This window comes from Lithobates pipiens, unplaced genomic scaffold (genome assembly GCF_037356315.1).
Source record: "Lithobates pipiens isolate NorthernLeopardFrog02 unplaced genomic scaffold, aLitPip1_a1.2 Scaffold_13, whole genome shotgun sequence".
Lineage (NCBI taxonomy): Eukaryota > Metazoa > Chordata > Amphibia > Anura > Ranidae > Lithobates > Lithobates pipiens.
This window is the reverse complement of record NW_027507718.1, coordinates 140,386,048-140,409,369: the sequence shown is the minus strand read 5'-3', so window position 1 is coordinate 140,409,369 and position 23,322 is coordinate 140,386,048. Positions and strand designations below refer to the sequence as shown.

The window sequence follows — 23,322 nt, the reverse complement described above, 5'->3', positions numbered from 1 at the left end:
GCGGCCGCACCACCAGCACTTCTGGTCCTCCTCTGGGTCTCTCCATAATGTATTCTCACCCTTAATGGGATGGGCTGAATCCCATTTGATAGAGGACATTTCCTGTTTCAGGGAGGCCATGTCTAGAACGCGTTCCCTCAACGTTGTGTGAATGGCTGACAGAGGTAAAGGAGCCAAGGCCTTCTCTTTCAAGTGCAATGGGTCATACCTTTTTGTCACTGCCACGGTTGCCTCTGCATCATCTTGTGCCTGCTCAACCATGTCAACCACTGCCTTTATTCCCACCATAGGTATTATTGGCACAGCTGCACACATCCCTCTTCTCCAGGCATTTTCAGAGATTCTTAAATGCTACTGCAATATGAGTGAGGCTCTCATTCTCCTACTGCCTCTAGACAAAGAATCTCTTCCTCAACTCTGGTACTGTCACATTTTCTCCCAATAGGTCCTCCAGGCATGCCACATTTTTTTCCAGGGTGGTCCAATACTCTTCAAGCAGTGGATATGAACGCTAGGTGGGTGTCATCTTTTAAGGGGTTTATAGCCATCTCAGCAATCAGCTGGGCAGGAACCTAATACAGATGCACAGCACTTTCTAGCCTCTCCTCCCACTCAGCCAGAGGAATATTGTAGCCAAGTGTGGGGAGGTGCAGCATGGTGCAGTAGCAGTAAATACTCAGAGTACAGTTGCAGAAAACAGAACTTTTATTAAAGTTAAAGTTCGATAATTTGCAACAAGCCCAGTGGGAAGGCACCTGGCTGGGAGCACTCACAGAATGCCACAGCAATGTGTAGCAGAGCAGGTCTCGGATGTGCCAACAGCTTCTGTCTCGATGGGCAGAATGTGGCCTGGCCCGGGCCCTGCCCAAATGGGGAGGTCTGCAGGAAGAAAGGCATGTCCCTATCCTTTCCCTACTTGTCTTCAACCTCTCTCTGCCACTAATCACTGTCCCAATCAGATGGGTGCCCTGTCTCTACACTACCCACCTACCACGTTCCTCTTAACTTCTCCTTTACTTAAAGAACTGCAATGCGGCTGTGGTTGAGTGCCGCCTACAATGGAGAAAAAAGGCCACACCTGCATACAGCTGCATTTGTTTTGCTGATACTTTCTGTTTTAGTGGGCCAGTGCTCACTTGCTCTACTTTATCTATGTAGCAACAGCCTTGTCACCCTAGGACAGGAAGTATGTCAGATGTACAGAACATCTCTCCCTCTCTCCAAACATTCTGTAGTTCAAAAGCTAAACTAGACAGGGTTGAAACTGTTTTAGATAGCACCGCAGAGTGCACAGGAGAGTACTGGGATTCTGGCAGAATCAACAGATATTTATAGCACTTATCAAACAAAGCAGCATCAAAATATTTAACAGACCAAAAGCAAACAAGAGAAGTTAATTGTTAGAGTTTATATACACATTTAGGTCACAGCAGAAAATACTCTTACTATTAGGACTTGTACATATGCCGGTCCAGTAGTTTGTTACCTGGTAACTGTTATCAATAGGCTCCACAGAAGGCCTTCCCATCTGATAGACCATGGCAGAGTAACAGATGCAGATAGTGAGCAATGGCAGCATGTATACCACAAGGAAGTTGTAAAGAATAAAAGCCTTCTCATGATAAACTGATGGAAACAATTCAATGCAGTACATTTGTGGTCCAAACCAATAGCCTTCTATGAGCTGGTTATAAATAGGAACTGGGATAGATACAATAAAAGAGCCTGTAAAGAAAAAAAAAAACATTAAACTGTAAAATAAGAAAATGTTTTTATTAATTAAATTGTAATGCACCATTCTATTACAAATAGAAATACATCTGTCCTAGTCTTATTAGTTTCTAAATCTACTATCTACTAGAGCTATAGACAAAACGTACTTCCTTCTCATAAGTTGATTCTTCATTAACAGGTTTGAGCTTACCAACATGAAATCTCTTAGCCCTTGTACACACGGTCGGAGATTCCGACAACCAAATCCGTCGGATTTTGTCCGTCGGATTTTGTCCGACGGATTTTGTCCGAAACTGTTGCATACACACGGTCGGACAAAGTTGTCGGAAAATCCGATGCGATTACATTATTTTTTTTACGACGGGACTACGTTCATGCTAGTAGCCAATAGCTTTGGTGTAGGAATTTGATCTGAGCATGCTTGGCACTTTGTCCGAGCGGAATTCTCTACACATGATCGGAGTATGTCCGATCGGAGCATTTTGTCGGAAAATTTTACCAACAAGTTGGAAAACTTGGTCCGTCGGATACTCCGACGGAAACAGTCCGATGTAGACCACACACAGTCGGAATATCCGACAAAACGGTCCGATCGGACACATTCCGTCGGAATCTCCTTCCCGTGTGTACAAGGGCATACACATACATCAATGTATTGGCATTGTTGCTAATTATTATTTTGGGATGTGAGACCTTCCATTGGCTAAACCTACTCAATGAAGACCCCAAAAGGTATATTGCTAGGTGAAAGTCTCAAATGGATTCTAACCACCAAAGTTAAACTGCATTTGGAATGACCTTTCTATACTTGGAAATCAAATTTCTCAACTTGAGATAATGAATTGTACTTAGAGTCACCAGGCAGGTTCTTTCCAGGGGCGGACTGACCATTCGGCACTTGGGCACTGTCCGAGGGCCCAGGGTCGAGGGGGGGGGGGCCCATGAGAGGCTCAGTCTGCCCCTTGAGGTGCCCACAGAAGCAGAATTGAGAAAACTATACCCAGCCCTAAGAAGCAGTGGACTAAAATCCTTGCCGGCAGTTGATGCGGCTATATGAGAGGAGCGATCTGGCCGAGATGGATCAGAGTGAGAGAGCAATCATGGAGCCATCAGCTGAACATGGATTATTGCAAAGACAGGCGCTTCGGCCACTTCTCCCCCTGGGGTATTCAGCTGAGGGGCAGGGTCATATGTCACTGCCATGGGGGACAGTCGGTAAGGGAGCTGGAGGCTGCAGTGCAGAGTGCAGAGAGTGCACACAGAGCAGGCAGCGGAGTGGAGTTAGGCTCATCTTGGAATTGGCCACCCACACTGACCTTTCTTGTGTGCAGCAGCAGGTCAGTGTTATAATGACAGCACAGCAGTTGTATGCATGTTGTTTTTATAAGAACTTGCCCTGTGCCTATTTACCAGGTCCAGGTGCTATTCACTAGTGCCCACTGATATCTGGTACATTGAATGCCATTCAGTGTATAGGGAATAGCACTTACCCCTGGTTCACATTGGAGCAATTTGGCATGCGATTTGAAGTCAAAACGGCAATGGCACTGCCCTAAATCGCTGCGACGCCGCATTTGCGGCGCTGCACCAATTACCACTAGTAGTTTCTGTACTAGCAGCTGCACATCCCGGGCAATTCAAATCCAACCTCAATGACACAGTGGGAGATTGCCACTCTGTGTGATACAGTCACTGATAAGGCTGCATTTGATGGGCACTGGTGAGTGGCATTTGAAGAGCACTGATTAGGCTGCATTTGATAGGCCCTGTTGAGATGGCATTGATAAGCCATATTAAGCTGCATTTGATGGGCACTGGTGAGGCTGCTTTTGATGGGCACTGATAAGCTGAATTTGATGGCCACTGCTTAGCTGCATTGATGGGCATTGATGAGGCTGCATTTTGATGGGCACTGATAAACTGCATTTGATGGGCACTGATAAACTGCATTTGATGGGCACTGATAAACTGCGTTTGATGGGCACTGGTGAGGCTGCATTGATGGGCACTGGTAAGGCTGCATTGATGGCCACTGATAAGCTGCACTGATGAGTTTTTGATGAAAACCATGGGCAGTAATCATGATGTATTGCCGAGTAGAACTGTTGACATGATGAGACCAGTGAAGATGCTCAGCTCTAGTGGTCAGTGAGAATAATGTTCCTTACATTGCCGATCAGTGAGAAGAATGTTCCTTACATTGATGATCAGTGAGAAGAATGTTCCTTAATTGGTGATCAATGGGAAGAATGTTTCCTACATTGGTGATCAGTGGGACGAATGTTCCCTACATTGGTGATCAGTGGGAAGAATGTTCCTTACATTGGTGATCAGTGGGAAGAATGCTCCTTACATTGGTGATCAGTGGGAAGAATGTTCCTTAGATCGGTGATCAGTGAGAAGAATGTTCCTTACATTGGTGATCAGTGTGAAAAATGTCCCTTACATTGGGGATCAGTGGGAAGAATGTCCCTTACATTGGTGATCAGTGAGAAAAATGTCCCTTACATTGGTGATCAGTGTGAAGAATGCCCCTTACATTGGTGGTCAGTGGGAAGAATGCTCCTTACATTGGGGATCAGTGGGAAGAATGTCCCTTACATTGGTGATCAGTGAGAAAAATGTCAGGTTAGAACAAAAAAACACAAGTCATTCTAGTGCAACACACAAAGAAAAAACAAATATAAAACTTGCTTAAATGTAATCCTATATTCACAATTTATCCAGACGAAGGCAAAACCCCCAATAAAGCATGATCCAGCAGGCAATTACTGGTAAATATTTCCTGAATCATCTACCCTTGGTGTTCATTACCTATAAATGTTAGTATCCAGTTGTATTTTGTAAATTTAGGAATGCATCCAGGTCTGTTTTAGTCAAATCAAAGGTTAATAGGAAAGGACAAGTAAAAAAAAATACACAAATACACAAATGGATTAACATTACTGCATTACAGGTCAAAAAAAAAATAGATGTATATGTGTAAGTAGGTGTAGGGTGTATCGGCTTGACCGAGGGAATCTCACATACTGACTTTATAAACCAGGCAACGTTTATTACTGGAGAGAAGGTAGTAGAAAGAGTATTTACAGCAATAATGCAAATATTTTCACTCCAAGCACGGAGGCAAAGATACACAGCACAGTCACTTCTAATTTAAGTGGTAGTTGTATTCGTCAGCACTATAGGCTATAGGCACTTTCCAATGACTGACACAGTATAAACCCAAGCACACAATGCGTATCGGTAGAGGCTGATATTCACATACGTTACCCGGTAACAGCTGTATTCCTTCAGCAGATGGATATAGGCATCTGATACCCTCACAGCGAGGACACTGGTTTTATTATCCGCAATGGGGAGTCTTTCATCCAACCAGGATTGCTGATACAGGACTCCGTAGGACCCCTGAGCTATCCCTTACAGGCCGTAACACTCTCCCTATCTTCTCCTAACTCTCCCTCACAAGCGGACCTCTGTCCCTGTCTATACACACGTGTTCTCCTCTCAACGTGGCTGGCATTTCCTATATAAGATATCCACCCAAAGATGGCTGACCAAATATCCTGAGATTTGCTTGTCCTATCAGGACACCAAGCTTCTCCAAAATGGTGCTGGAGACAATTATAGAGGCCAAACAGCTCTGGACATATGTACACATAAACATATCAAATCAGCTGAAGCGTATATACACTTGCTACCCCACTTCCTCTTGCAGCCAGCTAGGCTGCCCTGCACTACAGCTGCCTACAGCCCCCCCCCTTTAAGAATTTCAATCTCGTGCATGCACCTAAGGAGAGGTAATTAACACAGTGCAATAATATAGCAAGCAAGAAAACAAGCAATACATAACAGTTCAAGTCACATAGTCAGAATACTTGACAGGTTTCAGTCCCCTGGTAAAACGCTTTGGTAAGCGAGGCTCCGGAACTTCCAAATGTCCATCTCCTTCTGAGGTAGCAGTGCACTGTCCCCCCTCCACAACAGGATTGGTAGGTGCTATTTCATCCATAAGAGGCTCATCCTCCTCAGGAGTGGGGGCACCGTGCACATCTGGCTCCCTCACAGATAAGTCAAATTCAGTAGCAGTAGCCTGGTTCTCTGTATCTCCCCCAGCTAGGGATAAGGTCTCTACCGTCAGCAGAGGGGGCAGGTACCAGGTTGCAAAGTCACTGTTGAGGACATCTTGGCTCTTGTCCCATCTAGCAGATGGGGGAAAGACAGGTGTAAGGCTGACCGCAGGTCAGCCTGTATTTGTGACGTAGCAATTTGGCTGTATGCTATGCCCACAGCCACATCTACTGTGCTCATATAAGCACCCATTTCCATCTTAATTATATAATACTTTAGCTTACCTTCCAACCCATTCATCCCAATGAACAGACATGACCATCCTTCTTACGTACTCAGTTCCATGCTTATGCCCCCCCTGGGGGCCCAACATCGCCTTTTATTATCTCCCAAAGAATGACAAACAGGAAGTGCTTGCCCACATCAGGCAAGCACTTCCTCAGTACAGAAAATGACATCACAGGAAATGACACATACATTAAAGGGGAGGGCACTTACAAGAGGAATTGCACACACCCCCTTTTAGTCAGCATGCAGCCCAGCCAATAGTGTTTTCAAAGTAAACAGTATGGAGTGAGCTCATTCTAATGGTTCTTACAAGCTTGAGACAATCTGCGGGGACATTGCTACTGGTGTTGTCAATATACGGTACTAGTATATTAACAAGGCAGATACCAATGTCCTCTTATTAAAGCAGATATGTATCCAAAAGGGATAACGTAGCCACACAGAGATAAAATAATATGTTTATCTCGTTACGTGGACCTTGCTTCTCTAATGCCCATAGTCATTTGAAAGCAAGAAGCCCAGCGCATTGCGCTTGGTACCTACAAACCAAAAAACATCCACAGACACAGAAAACACGTCTCAAATCCCATGAGAAGGTTTTCATACTGACTGTTTTTACCACTGGTCTCGATTTGACCCAAGTGCGCTCTGCTAGAGCGCTCCTCGATTAAACCAGACACAGGGAGGCACATGACAATCTATAAAACACACATCCTAGAATAAAATGTTATACAATCAAATGTCCACAACATTTGTAGGAAGAGTCAGGCTGCATATAGCCTGCCCTCCTCTGCCTCCTCTAATCGTGGATGCTGGCTCTCGTGCTGACATCACTTCCGGCGGATCAGAGGAGGTGCTTTTGGCCCCCGCCGGCTCCGCTTGTGGGCATCTATCTCAGCTTCCTATGGAAAAGGTTGCCTCTGCTGGAGGGAAGGGGGGGGGGTTTCTGTCACAGGCTTCCCTGTGTGGTTCTGACAGGGGGTTCGTCCGCAGCGCTTGTCTCCATGGGGGGAGCCTATCTCCCACCCCCGCCGCCTTCTGCCACTGCCACTGCCGGAGGGGAGGGGAGAGGGAGGCGCCAGCCACAGGCTTCCCCCGTATGGTTCTGCCGGGGAGGGGGGTTTGCCGGCGGCTCCTGTCTCCACGAGAGAGCCCTTCTCCCGCCCGCCTCCTTCTCCAGCTGCCTCTGCTGGAGGGGAGGGGAGGAGGTGTCAGCTGCGGGCTTTCCCACCCGCCTCCTTCTCCTGATGGTTCTGCCGGGGGAGGGGAGGGGGATTTTCGATCGCCTGCCGAGTGGAGGGGGGCTGGTCCGCCCCTCTCTCCCCATGTTGTTTCAGCCACCCCACCTCCTCTCCCGGTATTCATGCTGGGGGGGTGTTACGTCCCCGCCAGCTCCACTCATTGACCCTACTTCCCCTGGTGTTTTCCGCAGGGGGGGTGTTTCGGCCACCTGGTGACTCCTCCGTCTCCACGGGGCCCGCTTCTCCTGCCCGCTGGCTTGCCGTGGGGGGGGGGGGTTTATCCGCCTGGTGGCTCCAGAGGAGCCGCTTCTCCTGCCTTCCTCCTTCTGGTGTTTCTGCCAGGGGTGGGGTGGAGATTTCGATCGCCTGGTGGGGGGGTTCATCCGAGAAGAGGGGGTTAGTCCGCCTGGTAGCTGCGGGGGTGATGCTTCTCCCACCCGCCTCCTTCTCCCGGTGTTCTGCCGGGGGGATGGGGGGAGGTTCAGGTCACTTGTTTCTGCTGGGGGAAGGGGGGGTTCGTCCGCCTGGTGGCTCCGGGGAGCTGCTTCTCCCGCCCGCCTCCTGCTCCTGGTGGTTCTGCTGGGGGGGAGGATTAAGCTGCCTGGTTCTGCCGGGGGGAGGGGTTTCCGTCCGCTGGTGGTGGTCCTCATGCAATTTTCAGGTTCTCATGCATGTACGGTTTCCCACGCAATTTTTTCGGTTTCTCATGCAATTTAAGGTTTCTCATGCAATTTACGGTTTCTCATGCTATTTTCAGTTTTCTCATGCTATTTTACGGTCTCATGCAATTTACGTTTTCTCAGGCAATTTACGGTCTCGTGCAATTTACGGGTCATTACGCAATTTGCGTTTTTTTGCAATTTACGGCTTTATGCAATTACGGTTTACGCAATTTATGGTTCTCATGCAAATTTGTGTGTTGACATTTCATGTGGTTATGGTTTTTCTCGTGCGATTTATGGTTTCATGCTATTTATGTTTCATGCAATTTATGGTTTCTTACGCAATTTACAGTTTTCTGCAAGTTAGGGTTCTTACGCATTTTTACAGTTTTCTGCAATTTACGGGTTTTTCTTGCAATTTGCGTTGCTCATGCATTTTGCGTTTCTCAGGCGGTTGACGTTTTACACGTTTTTCAGTTCTTATAGGGTTTTTAGGGAAGTTATGGTTCTCAGGGTTTACATTTTCTCATGCAATTTACGCGTCTGATGCAAATTTACGCGGCTGATGCAAATTACGTGTCTCAGGCAACTTTTATGTTTTCGTACGTTTTCTGTGTTTCTCATGTTTTTTCCCATGTTTCTTACGTCTTTCCCATGTTGTTTACATTTTTCCCATGTGTCGTATGTTTCATGTTGCTCTTCGTTTGCGGCATTTCCGTTAGTTGGTACTTACATCCAGGATCTCTCACGTCTACAGGTCCATACGGGCTGAGGTTTCGTTGTTAATTGATTGTTGTCCCACGATTTTCTCACCTGTAGTCCACACATCATACGTATACGTTCACGGTTACACCTTTACTACTACCCACCAAGGTCTGTGGGTACCTTAGCCCTGAGTGTTCGTTTTTAATTTCCTGTCTTGGCGCTGTCCTTTCTGCAGGTTGCTCGGGCTCATTTCTGCATTCATTAGGGTGGTGTCATCAGTTTCACATTCATGCGCTGTTGGTCCTGTCATTTTGGCACCCACATCCTTACACTTTTGGTCCTACGTCATTTACTTGTCAGGTACCGGGGGTTTGTTGTGTCACGGGCAGGTTGTTATTAGGTTTTCTGGTTGTCTCACACAGCTGGGTTGTCCGTGTTCTTCCACCGTTCTTCCACCGTGGGTTACCTATCACGCCTATGGGTTTAACAGATTGAGGTGATCGTTTTTAATTGGCTTGGTCGGTGGCAAGTCTTCTCATCTGTTCTTACACCACTCACATTTTGTTCTAACTCACGTTTCTCATGCAGTTAGTTTCTCATACGGTTTGTCCTCATGCCATTTATGTTTCTCATGCAATTTACGTTTCTCATGCAGTTTACGTTTCTCATGCAGTTTACGTTTCTCATGCAGATTACGGTTTCTCATGCAATGTTACGGTTTTTGGTCAATGTTACGTTTTATGCAATGTTATGTTTCTCGTGCAATGTTACGTTTCTCATGCAACGTTACGTTTTCTCATGCTATGTTGCGTTTCTCTCATTTTCCAGGTTTCTCGCATTTTCCAGGTTTCTCTCGTTTTCCAGGTTTCTCTCGTGTCCCTAGGGTTTTCTCTCATGTCCCCAGGGTTTTCTCTCGTGTCCCCAAGGTTTCTCTTGTGTCCCCAGGGTTTTCTCTCATGTCCCCAGGGTTTTCTTTCGTACCCCCAGGGTTTTCTTTTGCACCCCCAGGGTTTTCTCTTGTACCCCCAGGGTTTTCTTTTGTACCCCCAGGTTTTCTCTTGTGGTTTCATCAATTTGCGTTTCTCATGCAACCTGCATTTTCTAGGCAGGTCATTTTTTCTTGCAGCCTCAGTTCTTATGCTGCTCATGGTTATTAGCTCACGCTACTTATGTTTCTCGTTCAGTCACGTTTCCTTCTCGCGGGTTACATTTTTGTTGCAGGTTTCTTTGTCTGCTCATGGTTCTCTCACTAGTTGTGTTCCTGACCAGTTGGGTGTCATTCCACACTATCTTTCATTTCCTAGCTGCATCCGGCCAGGAGTTGCGCTAGGGTATAGAACGATTGGTTAGTCAGCCTATTGCTGCTCTGCAGCTTCTACTGGCTCAGGGGCTTTTGAGGATCCCGGGGTCCTCTCGGGGCCCGGGCCAGTATCTGTAGGCTCGGGTCTCGGAAGCAGGAACCAGCGTCGCACTTTCTTTTCAGGTCCAGTTTATGGTAGATTGGTTTTCCATTTGGCTGACGTAGCAGCCTTGATCATTAGGTTTTGTTTTAAATACCAGGAAGGCTCATGACACTGCTTGCCATGTTTTCTGGGCTTTCCGGTTTAGGTTTCCAGTCCTGATGGTTAACATCCAGTTCCTATTTGCTTTTCTGTTTGTTTGTTTTTTTTCCTCTTCCAGCTTGTATCGGCCCTCAGCACTTTCTGGGCGTATCAAGTTAAGTCTCAGCATTTCATGTTGAATGACCCGTCAGGTTGTTTCATTTTTCTGCACTTTCGTTTGAAGCCGTCCAGGGTTCCAGCAGAGTAGACTCCCGGCTGTGCTCAGCTGACTTTCCATTGTGGGTCTTATTTTCGTGACGTTTTTGACATACTCTCAGGTGTCTCCTTTTGTGTTGGTTACCAGCTTGGGGCTCAAGGTGGTGCTATAGCTGGCTTTGTGGTTCCTAAAGCCAGGGGAGTGGTGCTTCTGGCCCAGGGTCTCACTTACTTTAGCCAATCTACTAGTTGGCACCCTGGCCCTTTCTGTTACATCTGCATGCTCGCAAGACGCAGCACTGTTATCAGGTTCTTGGAGCCTGGCAAGGTTTGGTGCTTGGTGTTGGTTTTATACCAAGCTTGTTAGTGTTACATTTGTCTAATGCTGGGATGGTCCTCTATTGCCTTTCCTAGCGCTTCCTTTTCTGCAGCTAAATACATACCTCATTGCCACCACCACAGGTTAGACGTTATTCACTGTGTAATCTGATTGTTAAGCTTTCATCCTACTGTATTTTTTTGCCCCCTTTTAGGCATACTGATCACGTGATCCTGGCACACTTCAGGTCTATGTTCTTTGTTGCTCTTTGTTCCTTTCCTTACTATCCACAGATTGACTCTGAGTACAAGTGTAAGGCTGACCACAGGTCAGCCTGTATTTGTAGGAGGAGTCGGGCTACATATAGCCTGCCCTCCTCTGCCTCCTCCTCTCATGGATGCTGGCTCTCGTGTCCCACCCACCCATTCCATTTTTCTTTTTATTTCATTTATTACATTTCATACTTGGGTATGCCCCCTTTTAGGCATACTGACCATGTGACCCCCCGGCACACTTCAGGTCTATGTTCTTTGTTGCTCTTTGTTCCTTTCCTTACTATCCACAGATTGACTCCGAGTACAAGACTAGGATTATCCATTTGTGAACAGCATTGAACACACAGGGACGAAGGAGATTACGATGCAGTCTCTTGTGAGGTCCATCCGGCTTCTCTGAAACCAGACCATACACAGGCCACCCAGGGAAAGGTTGTTGCTTGACTCGATATGGACAGCGCTCCCACTTGGGCTCCAGCTTGCTGCCCCTCAGCTGTTTAGGATTCATCACCAGGACTCTGTATAAGTGGCAACAATTGAACAGTACTTTCCTCGGCTAAATCCTGGTGCTTTCCCAGTACTATCTGTTTGGCTTGATCCAGGCGGTGCCAGTGATCTTGCCACTAAGACGGCACAGTTCAGAAAACACCTTGGACTCAAAGTTTGGCCCTTGGGCGGACGGAATCCATTTGGGGCACCCGTAGGGCTGGACTACATGGGTCCAGAACAGTTTAGCCCTGGTGGCGGCAGTCTGATCTTTAGTTGGCACCATGATGGCGAACTTAGAGAAGTGGTCCACAAACACCAAGGCATAGCGATACCTTATAGAGGTGCCCTCCACTGTCAGAAAGTACATGGTCAGTAATTCAAAGGGTTCTCCTGTGCTCACCACCAAAGGGGTGTTCTCTGTTCTGCCTTTGTGGATGGCACAACTCCAACACCCCTGACTAGGGATGAGCTTGGTGTTCGATTTGAAGACATGTTTGACTCGAACACCGGCTGTTCGCATGTTCGGCGAATACCGAACGTTGTGGGCCGTTCGCGTCAAATTCGTGTGGCACTCACGGCCCACAATGCACTGCGCCATCGCAGTGCATTGCTGGCTCATGATTGGCCAAGCATGCACTGTGACCCCGCATGCTTGGCCAACCACAGTGCCGGCAGCGAAGAGAGCCATAATTGGCCACAGGCAGGATGTCTGTGGCCAATTATAGCTCAGGGGGTTTAGTACACGCCCCATATATAAGGCCCCCAGCGAGGCAGACTTGTGTAGTATGTTCCAGTGTGCAGAGAAAGAGCAAGATAGGCAGGGACAGTGTGTTCTTTTCTCAGGCATCTGCAGGAGTTAATGGGTGTTGTGTGCCTCCAGCACAGTATACACCTGCATCTACCCTTTATTGCTGGTGTTCTCTAATACAGGCATCTGTAGGAGTTAAAGTGGGTGTTTTGTGCCTCCAGCACAGTATACACCTGAATTTACCCCTTTTTGCTGATGTTCTCTAATACATTCATCTGCAGGAGTTAAAGTGGGTGTTGTGTGCCTCCAGCACAGCATACACCCGTAGCTACCCTTTTTTGCTGGTGTTCTCTAGTAAAGGCATCTGCAGGAGTTAGTGGGTGTTGTGTGCCTCCAGCACAGCACAGTATACACCCGTATCTACCCGCTTTTGCTGGTGATCTCTAATACAGACATCTGCAGGAGTTAGTGGGTGTTGTGTGCCTCCAGCACAGCACAGTATACACCTGTATCTACCCTTCATTGTGGGTGTTCTCTAATAGAGGCATCTGCAGGAGTTAGTGGGTGTTGTGTGCCTCCAGCACAGTATACACCTGTATCTACCCTTCATTGTGGGTGTTCTTAAATACAGGCATCTGCAGGATCCAAAGTGGATGTTGTGTGCCTCCAGCACAGTATACACCTGTATCTACCCTTTTTTGCTGGTGTTCTCTAATACAGGCATCTGCGGGAGTTAGAGGGTGTTGTGTGTGTTGTGTGCCTCCAGCACAGCACAGTATACACCTGTATCTACCCTTTTTTGATGGTGTTCTCTAATAGAGGCATCTGCAGAAGTTAGTGGGTGTTGTGTGCCTCCAGCACAGCACAGTATATGCCGGAATCTACTCTTTACTGCTGGTGTTCTATAATAAAGGCATCTGCAGGATTTAGTGGGTGTTGTGTGCCTCCAGCATAGTATACACCTGTATCTAACCATTTATTGCTGGTGTTCTCTAATAAAGGCATCTGCAGGAGTTAGTGGGTGTTGTGTGCCTCCAGCACAGCACAGTATACACCTGTATCTATCCTTTATTGCTGGTGTTCTCTAATACAGGCATCTGCAGGAGTTAAAGTGGGTGTTGTGTGCCTCCAGCACAATATACACTACCCAATTGCTGGTTTTCCCATCTCCCTGCAGGCCATTACTATGTCTGGAAGGCCAACAAGGAGATGCAGACAGTCACGAGCCAATAAAAATGGGCAAGCAGGCTCTGTGTCTAGAGACAACTGGTCGTGGACGCTGGGCATCATCATCAGCACGTGGCCATGGGACGCGCTTGTCCTTATTTTGTCCTTATTTTCGGCAGATGGACGTGTTGAGACGCATCATGCCGAAGACTTGGTAGAGTCGATGACCAAGCCCTCTTCATCCTCCTCATCCTCTCTCACCCAGGCTCAGGGTACTAGCAAAGCAGCTGCCAACGCATCCTCTTCCCTTGTCTCAATTTCATCAGTCACTCCTTCCCTAGACCCACCATGTCCTCCTGAGGACTACCCCGAACTGTTTGAGCACAGTGTTGTGTACATTCTCCTTGAGGATGCCCAGCGTTTTGAAGGCTCTGATGATGATACCCAGCTAGAGGAAGGCGTGAGCGCAGAGAGAGGGGATGCTCAAGAAGGACAGCAATCTGGCAGTCATGTTCCACCAGCTGCAGCATACTGACAGGTTTGCTCCAGTGATGAAGAGGGAGGGGATGATGAGGTCACTGACTCTACGTGGGTGCCTGATAGGAGAGAGGAGGAGGAGGCATATCTACAACGAGGCAGGATGCCCTCCGGGGGCAAGCTTAAGGGCAGCACACTGACTGAATCACACTGCAGAGCTCCGCCTGTGCAGGGCGCTGCCTCTGCGCGTTATTCTAAAAGTTCTTTGGTGTGGGCCTTTTTTGAGACGAGTGCATCAGACCGCACCGCTGCTATTTGCAACATATGTCTCAAGCGTATCTCGCGTGGCCAAAACATCAGCCGCTTGGGCACCACATGCTTGACCAGACATATGTTGACCTGCCATGCAGCTCGTTGGCAAGCGTACCTTAAAGACCCACACCACACCAAAGAACAAAGACCTCTCCTTGCTTCTCATCAGCTGGGATCTCCAACCCCACTAGACCTTCAGTCCTCTCTGAAACCTGCACTGAGAGGAATGAAGGTGTAGAATTAGGTGTGTCACATGCCGGCTCTCTACCGGCATGTGGAAGGCAATGTTCATGCCTTGCTGGACAGGGTGGTCAGTGGTAAGGTGCATATTACTGCTGACCCATGGTCCAGCAGGCATGGACAGGGACGTTACCTATCTTTCACGGCCAATTGGGTCACTCTTCTGGCAGCTGGGAAGGATGCAGGACAAGGTACAGTAGTGTTGGAGGTTGTTCCGCCACCACGCCTCCAAAATTCTACTACTGGTTGTGACACACCTCTCTCCTCCACCCCCTCCTCTTCTTCTTCCTCCATGGCCTCTTCCAGTGCTCTGTCCTCGGAACCAGCGTTCAAGGGGCTTCGCAAGTACACAGGCAAAAAGATGCCATGCCGTGCTTGCGCTAGTTTGTTTGGGAGACAGGAGCCACACTGGGGCAGATATTTTGTCAGCTCTGCAAGGGCAGGCTGAGAGGTGGTTGATGCCACGCCAGCTTAAGCCAGGAATGGTGGTTTGCGACAATGGCACCAACCTCCTCTCCGCCCTCCGACAGGGACAACTGACCCATGTGCCCTGTATGGCTCACGTCCTTAACCTGGTGGTGCAGAGGTTCTTAGGCAGGTACCCAGGCTTACAGGATGTCCTGAGGCAGGCCAGGAAAGTCTGTGTGCATTTCCGCCAATCATTTAATGCCAGTGCTTGGCTGGCTGAGTTCCAAAAGGAGTTGAACCTGCCCAAGAACCGCCTTATATGTGACATGCCCGCCAGGTGGAACTCAATGTTGGCCATGCTGCAGCGGCTGCACATGCAGCAGAGGGCCATCAATGAGTATCTGTGCAACTATGGCACCAGGATAGGGTTAGGGGAGCTCATTTTGTTTTCACCACGCCAGTGGGGCATGATTAGGGATGCATGCACTGTCCTGTCACCATTTGAGGAGGCCACGAGGATGGTGAGCAGTGACAGTGCATGCATCAGTGACACTGTACCTCTTGTCCACCTGTTGTAGCATACGCTGCATGGAATAATGGACAGGGCACTTGAGGCAGAATAGAGGTGGGAAGAGGAGGACTTCCTTGCCTCTCAAGGCCCCCTTTATCCAGACAGTGTTCCTGCTGTCCCACCCATCTCACAGGAAGAGGACGAGGAGGAGGAGGAGGAGGAGGAGGCTTGTGTCAGCTTGTGGAGCCTGGCACTCAGCATCAGCAGCAGCAGTCTTTTAGGGATGATTTACAGTCCCAAGAAACACGTGGACTTGTACGTGGCTGGGAGGAGGTGGCTGCGGACCATGTTGTCCTTAGTGACCCAGAGGACTCTGGACCGACTGCCTCAGCTAACCTACACTGCATGGCCTCCCTGATCCTGCAAAGCCTGTGGAAGATTCCTCGTATTCTTCGGATCAAGGAGAGGGACCATTACTGGCTGGCCACTCTCCTTGATCCACGGTACAAGGGTAAGGTTTGCGGACCTTATGTTGCTGTCACAGAGGGAGCAGAGGATGAGACATCTCCGGGAGGCCTTGCAGAATGGTCTGTGCACAGAAGGAGCGGTGGAGAAGGTGGCCGTCTGACCAATGTGTTCAGACAATTTTTTAGTCCGCAGCCCCAAGGTATGATCGGTTCCAGCAACCATTGCCAGCGTCTGATTTACATGGTGCAGAAATATCTAGGGGCAAGCTCAGACTTGGACACCTTTCCCACCGAAAATCCTCTGGCCTACTGGGTCTTGAGGATGGATCACTGGCCAGAGCTTGCACAGTATGAGCTACTAGCCTGTCCTGCATCCAGCGTTCTTTCGGAACGCACTTTCAGTGCTGCTGGTGGCTTTGTAACTGATCACAGGGAGCGCCTGTCCACAGACTCGGTTGATCGACTGACCTTCATAAAGATGAATCAGTCTTGGATCACCACCAGCTACCAAGCACCTGAAGCTGATGTAACCGAATAATTTTTTTTTTAAATGTCACATCCCTTCAAGACTGCCTATGCTGATGTTGACTGACTATCCTCTTCCTCCTCAATGATCCTGCTGATATCTTGGAAGAATATTTTTTGTTCTGGGTGATGCCACCAGCCCAATTATTCAGCCCCTGTTTAACACAGGCGTGTAATTACAATTTTTGATGCAATGCTTTGCAGCAGGGCTCATTCTTGCACTCCAACTAGAGTATATGGGAGAGGTTGCAGTGTCGTGGCACCAGCACCAGTGTCTAAGGCCCAATTTTTCAGCCCCTGTTTAACAGGGGCATGTAATTACAATTCTTGATATAATATTTCACACAAGGGCCCGTTCCTGCACCCACCGAGAGTAACTGTGAGGACTTATAGTGTTGTGGCACCAGCACCACCACCACAACCACCAAAGGCTCAATTTTTCTACCACTGTTCAACAATGGCATGTAATTACAATTCTTGATATAATACTTCACAGCAGGCGCTCCAGCACCCACCAATAGTCACTTTGAGGGCTTACAGTGTTAACTTGTGGCAACACCTTAGGGCCACATTTCTGCAAAGCACATAGGGCAGGCCCCTACTTTCAAATATCCAACTTACAAATGTCTCCTACTTGCAAACGGAAGGAGGCAACAGGAAGTGAGATGAAAAAAGACGGACGGCAAAAAAAAATTATACAGGGGTGATAAACTTTCCCTATGTTTTCCAAAAAGCTTAAAAATAGATTTTTTGACTGGAGCTACACTTTAAAAATGTACCATTTCAAAATTACAAACAGATTCTACTTAACACAACAAACCTACACAGTCTTGTTTGTACCGCCTGTATACTGCTGTTCTGAGTATATAGGGCCTGGGGGCCCCACGCCTTTCCTTTTTTAATTTGGGTACGGGGTTCCCCTTAATATCCGTACAAGATCCAAAGGGGCTGGTAATGGGCAGGGGGGCTACCCATGCCATTTTTCTCAATGATTTCATCCGTATTGCCGGAACCAGATATTACATTAAAACCGCAAGCAGTTTTAAATGATTTTTTTCCGTTAAATGTCATTTTGTGCAGGGACTGTTCTAACCTTGGGAAACATGTGGCACTTCACAGACATACTATAGACACCCCCCAGGCACGATATTTAAAGGAATATTTCACTTTTTTTTCACTTTAATCGTCATTAAAATCAGTGCTCCCGAAAAAACAGCAGTTTTTAAAAAAATTTTAGGCATTGACCCATGTCCCCTGGGGAAGGAGCCTGGTCCCCAAAGCCTTTTTAGGACAATATCTTGCATATTAGCCATTAAAACTAGCACTTTTTATTTTGAACGTTCAAGTCCTATAGACTTCAATGGGGTTCTAAAGTTCACACGAATTTTCGGTCTGTTCGAAAGGTCTGGTAGGAACCGAACCGGGGGGGGTGTTCGGCTCATCCCTACCCCGACATGTCTTCTGCACTCACTTGGATAACTCTGGACAAAATATGTACTTACGAATAAAGGCCTCCATCTGTTCTACACAGAAGTGTCCTCCAATATGGTGAAAGACTTGCCAAACCTCTAAGGCCTCCAATTGAGGGATAATCAGTTGATTAATAACTCGCAGTTCCCCTGGAATCCGTGCCTTTTGGTATAAGAGTCCATTATATCTTTCCAGGCTATCCCACTGCTTTAGAAGCTGCAATAACTTCGGTGAGAGCCTCCTTTACTCTCGAGAATCTGGTTTCCGATTCCTGTCCCAATATGCCATGAGCTGATGTCCATGTCCCTTTTTTTCTATATATGTAAATAAAGTATATTGATATTTTATGTACCTTTTGCAATTTCAGATTTATTGGCACCATTATAATCCCCTCTCTCCAGTTCCATTTCCAGTTGCTAAATCAGTTGGGATGAGGTGCCGTATCTTTGGAGGATTCCCCAGCCATACCTTCTTTTATCTAGAGACTGCTAAACTGGGGGCCTTGGAGCAACGTTGGGTGGTACGGCTGGCCTGGTTCAACTATACAATTTACTACAAGCCAGGATGCTTCAGTGGCAATGCTGATGCTCCCGACTTCCCCTCAACGGGCCTTAGGATGATCTAGATCAGCAACTCAAAGCGGATGAGGATCTTATGTTTTTTCTTTGTTTTTTCACTTAGAAATTTTGGCACAAGCCTATATCATTTCCGCGTGGAAGCCAATGTTTTGGCGAAACATGTAGGAATTGATTATCTATACTACTAGCCTTCTAACACCCAGGCCTGTTGTTCCCTTTTTCACAAATTAAATATATGTACCGTATTTGCCAACACCCTTGTAAATAAAGTATATTGATATTTTATGTACCTTTTGCAATTTCGGATTTATTGGCACCGTTATAATCCCCTCCCTCCATTTCCATCTACAGTCACTTGATAGGCAAGAGGATTGTTGTCACTATATATGTCCACGTGACCATTTACTAAGTACTCAGCAAACTTTTCGGTGACGGCCCAGACTACCGCTAACAACTCAAGTTTAAAAGAACTGTAGTTGGTTGGGTTACATTCAGTAGGGCATAAACTCTGACTTGCATAGGCGATCACACGCTCTGTTCCATCTTGTTCTTGAGCCAGAGCAGCCCCCAATCCTTGGAGACTGGCATCGGTGTACACCCGAAAGGATTTATGATAGTCAGCGTAAGCCAATATAGGAACTGACCTGCATGCTTTGGCCAATCACAGCGCACTCTGCTAAGAGAGCCATAATTGGCCAAAGGCAGGGTGCCTTGTCTATATATTTAGTGTTTACTCGATATTCAGTCAGTGCAGGCAGTGTATTAATATATATATATATATATATATATATATATATATATATATATATATATATATATTAGTGATGCACCGAAATTTCGGCCGCCGAAACATATCGGCCGAAAATGCCCTTTTCGGCAATTTGCCGAAAGAGAAAAACGACCGTTAATGGAGCCGAAAATGGGGCATGGCCTGGGTGGGGGCGGGGCTCCGCCCCCCGCCCCCTGGTGACGCCCATCATGGGGGTTGTATAGCGCAGGAGAGCCGCCTCCGCTGCCTACTTGATCACAGCTCCGGGAACATCACAGCTTTCATTTCAATAGCTGTGTGTTCCCGGCCGCGCGCCGTCACACGCAGCCCCTCCCCCTTCAGGCTCCCCCTCCCGCAGGATTGGACGGATGATCTGTCTATCAAAGTGCCCGGACAAGGGGGAGGGGCTGCGTGTGACGGCGCGTGGCCGGGAACACACAGCTATTGAAATGAAAGCTGTGATGTTCCCGATGGTGTGATCAAACAGGTGGCGGAGGCGGCTCTCCTCCCTGCACAGGCTGCAATGGGACACGCTGGCTGCAAAATGGGAGGCACGCTGGCTGCAAAATGGGAGGCACGCTGGCTGCAAAATGGGAGGCACGCTGGCTGCAAAATGGGAGGCACGCTGGCTGCACTGGGAGGCACGCTGGCTGCACTGGGAGGCACGCTGGCTGCACTGGAAGGCACGCTGGCTGCACTGGGAGGCACGCTGGCTGCACTGGGGGGCACGCTGGCTGCACTGGAGGGCACGCTGGCTGCAATGGGGGGCACGCTGGCTGCAATGGGGGGCACGCTGGCTGCAATGGGGGGCACGCTGGCTGCAATGGGGGGCACGCTGGCCTCTGTCTCTGACCACCTCCTGTACCATGTCGCCAGTCTCTGACCACCTCCTGTACCATGTCGCCAGTCTCTGACCACCTCCTGTACCATGTCGCCAGTCTCTGACCACCTCCTGTACCATGTCGCCAGTCTCTGACCACCTCCTGTACCATGTCGCCAGTCTCTGACCACCTCCTGTACCATGTCGCCAGTCTCTGACCACCTCCTGTACCATGTCGCCAGTCTCTGACCACCTCCTGTACCATGTCGCCAGTCTCTGACCACCTCCTGTACCATGTCGCCAGTCTCTGACCACCTCCTGTACCATGTCACCAGTCTCTGACCACCTCCTGTACCATGTCCCCAGTCTCTGACCACCTCCTGTACCATGTCCCCAGTCTCTGACCACCTCCTGTACCATGTCCCCAGTCTCTGACCTCCTCCTGTACCATGTCCCCAGTCTCTGACCTCCTCCTGTACCATGTCCCCAGTCTTTGACCACCTCCTGTATAAAAATATTTTTTAAAAACAGTCATTTTCAGTATCAGTGCTGTTTCGGTATCGGTTTCGGTTTTCGGCCTAGTGTATTTTTCATTTTCGGTATCGGTTTCGGCACCAAAAAACCCATTCGGCGCATCCCTAATATATATATATATATATATATATATATATATATATATATATATATATATATATATACACACACATATATATACAATCTAATACAGTGTGTACAGTTTCTACTACATTTCTGTTGGTGTACACAGTATCTAATACAGTGTAGCCATAGTACAGTATATAGTGCAGGCGGTGTACACAGTGTCTAATACAGTGTGTACAGTTTCTAATACACTTCAGGTGGTATACACAGTATCTAATACAGTGTAGTGTGGTGTTGCAAAATAAAAAAATATATCATGTCCGGAAGGCCACCAAGGAGAGATAGATGATCAAAGGCCACTAAAAGAGGGCAAGCAGTCAACAGTGGTGGTCGTGGACACGATTGTCCTTTTCTTCTGCTGCTGGCCATGTTATTGAGTCAGAACATGCAGAAGAGTTGGTGGAGTGGATAACAAAGCCATCCTCATCCTCTGTCACCCAGGCTCAGAGTAGTTAGCCTTCCAACGCAGTTGCCAAAGTGGACTATTCCATTGACTCCTTGTCCACAGTCACTCCTTCCATAGCCCCACCATCATGCAGAGTCTGGGAGTCCCCAGAATTATTCAACCGCAGTGTCGGGTACATGATGCTCGAGGATGCTCAGCAATTTGAAGGCTCCGATCTTGGTTCCCAGGTTGAGGAAGGGAGTAATGTGAGCCTAGAAAGCGGGGGTGCCCAAGAAGGACATGTAACTGGCAGTCTTGTTCCCCCAGCTGCAGCATACTGCCAAGTTTGCTCCAATGATGAGGAGAGAGGGGATAATGAGTTCACTGACTGTACTTGGGTGCCTGAGAGAACAGAGGAGGAGGAGGAGGAGGTACATCTCCAACAAAGCCGGATGTCCTTTAGGGGTCAACTTAGGGGGCAACCACCCTATTGCATCACACCGCAGAGTGCCTCAGGTGTAGGGCGTTGCTGACTCTCCGATGACTTTTAAAAGTTCCTTGGTGTGGGCCTTTTTTTACATGTGTGCAGCAGATCGCACCGTTGCTGTTTGCAACCTATGTCTGAAGCAGATCAAGCGTGGCCAGAACAACAGCTGATTGGGCAACACGTGCTTGCCCACACATATGACGATCTGCCATGCAGTCCATTGGCAACAGCACTTGAAAGACGAAACCCTACTATAACTCCAGTCCTGCACTGAGAGGAATGAAGGTCTGGCAATAGGTGTCCCAAGTACTTGCAGCCAATCTTCTAGCAGTAAACCACCATCTGATTTTAGCAGGCAAATTTCCCTACCCCAGTTGCTGAACCATAAAAATAAATTCAGCCACAGCCATCCAAATGCTCAGTGTCTAAATGCTAGCTTGGCCAAATACCATTTCTTTTCATAGAAAGCCTTTCCGGCTCTCTACCGGCATGTGGAAGGCAATGTTTTGTCCTACTTGGATAGGGCAGTCAGCAGTAAGGTTCATATTACCACTGACTCATGATCCAGCAGGCGTGGACAGGGACATTACCTTTCCTTCATGTTGCACTGGGAAACTCTGCTGGTAGCTGGGAAGGATGCAGGACAGGATTCAGTGTTGTTGGAGCATGTTCTGCCACCACTCCTCCACCAGTGGTGATTCTGCCACAGCTCTCTCCTCCACCCCCTCCTCTTCTTCTTCCTCTATGGCCTCTTCTGCAGATTTGTCTTCTGAACCAGCTGTGCTCTGTAAGCATTCAAGGGGCTATACAAGCAGTCAGACTAAAAGATGCTATGTGGTGCTTGAGGTGGTCTGCATAGAGGACAGGAGCCACACTGGGGCAGAGATTCTATCAGCTCTGCAGGGGCAGGCTTGGAGGTGCTTGACCATGGCAGCTTCAGCCAGGAATGGTTGTATGTGACAATGTCACCAACCTTCTCTCCACCCTCCAACAGGGACACTTGACCCATGTTCCATGTTTGGCACATGCCCTGAATTTGTTGGTGCAGCAGTTCTTGAGTAGGTACCCAGGCTTATAGGATTTACTGAGGCAGGCCAGAAAAGTCTGTGGTCATTTCCACTGGTCATACAATGAAAGTGCTTGGCTGGCTGACAAAGGGAATGCAACCCGCACACCAAACGCCTCATTTGTGACATGCCCACCAGGTAGAACTCTATGTTGGCAATGCTGCAGCAGCTGCACACACAGCAGAGGTCAATCAATGAGTAGCTGTGTGAGTATGGCACTGGGATAGGGTCAAGGGAAGCTTGGCTTCTTTTTGCTATGCAAGTGGCTACTGATCAAGGATGCATTTGAGAAGGCCACAAAGCAGTGACAATGCATGCATCAGTGACACTGTCCATCTAGTCTTCCTGTTGGAGCACACGTATCATGGAGCACACGCATCATGGACAGGGCACTTGAGGCAGAACAGCGGGAAGAAGAGGAGGACTTCCTTACCTCTCAAGGCCCCTTTATCCAGATAGCATTCCTGTGGGCCTGCCAACACACACAGGAGGAGGATTGTGTCAGCATGGATGTAGAGGATAACACTCAGCAGTAGTCTTCAAGGGATGGTTTTCAATCCCCAGAAACCCAAGGAGTTGTATGTGGCTGGGAGGAGGTAGTTACGGATCATGTGATCCTTAGTGACCCAAAGGACTCAGAATCGAATGCCTCTGCAAACTTACGCTGTATGGCATGCCTGATTCTGCAAA

At 48.1% G+C, this 23,322-nt stretch overlaps 1 protein-coding gene across 1 annotated transcript in view; it reads right to left on the bottom strand.

The window, feature by feature from the left end:
* The window catches only part of KISS1R (KISS1 receptor), a 235,098-nt gene that overhangs the window by 56,359 nt on the left and 155,417 nt on the right, over positions 1-23,322 (bottom strand). Inside the window, exon 4 of the mRNA XM_077475650.1 lies at positions 1,487-1,725. Within this exon, the coding sequence (XP_077331776.1) occupies positions 1,487-1,725 (239 nt within the window). The remainder of the gene's footprint in view (positions 1-1,486; positions 1,726-23,322) is intronic.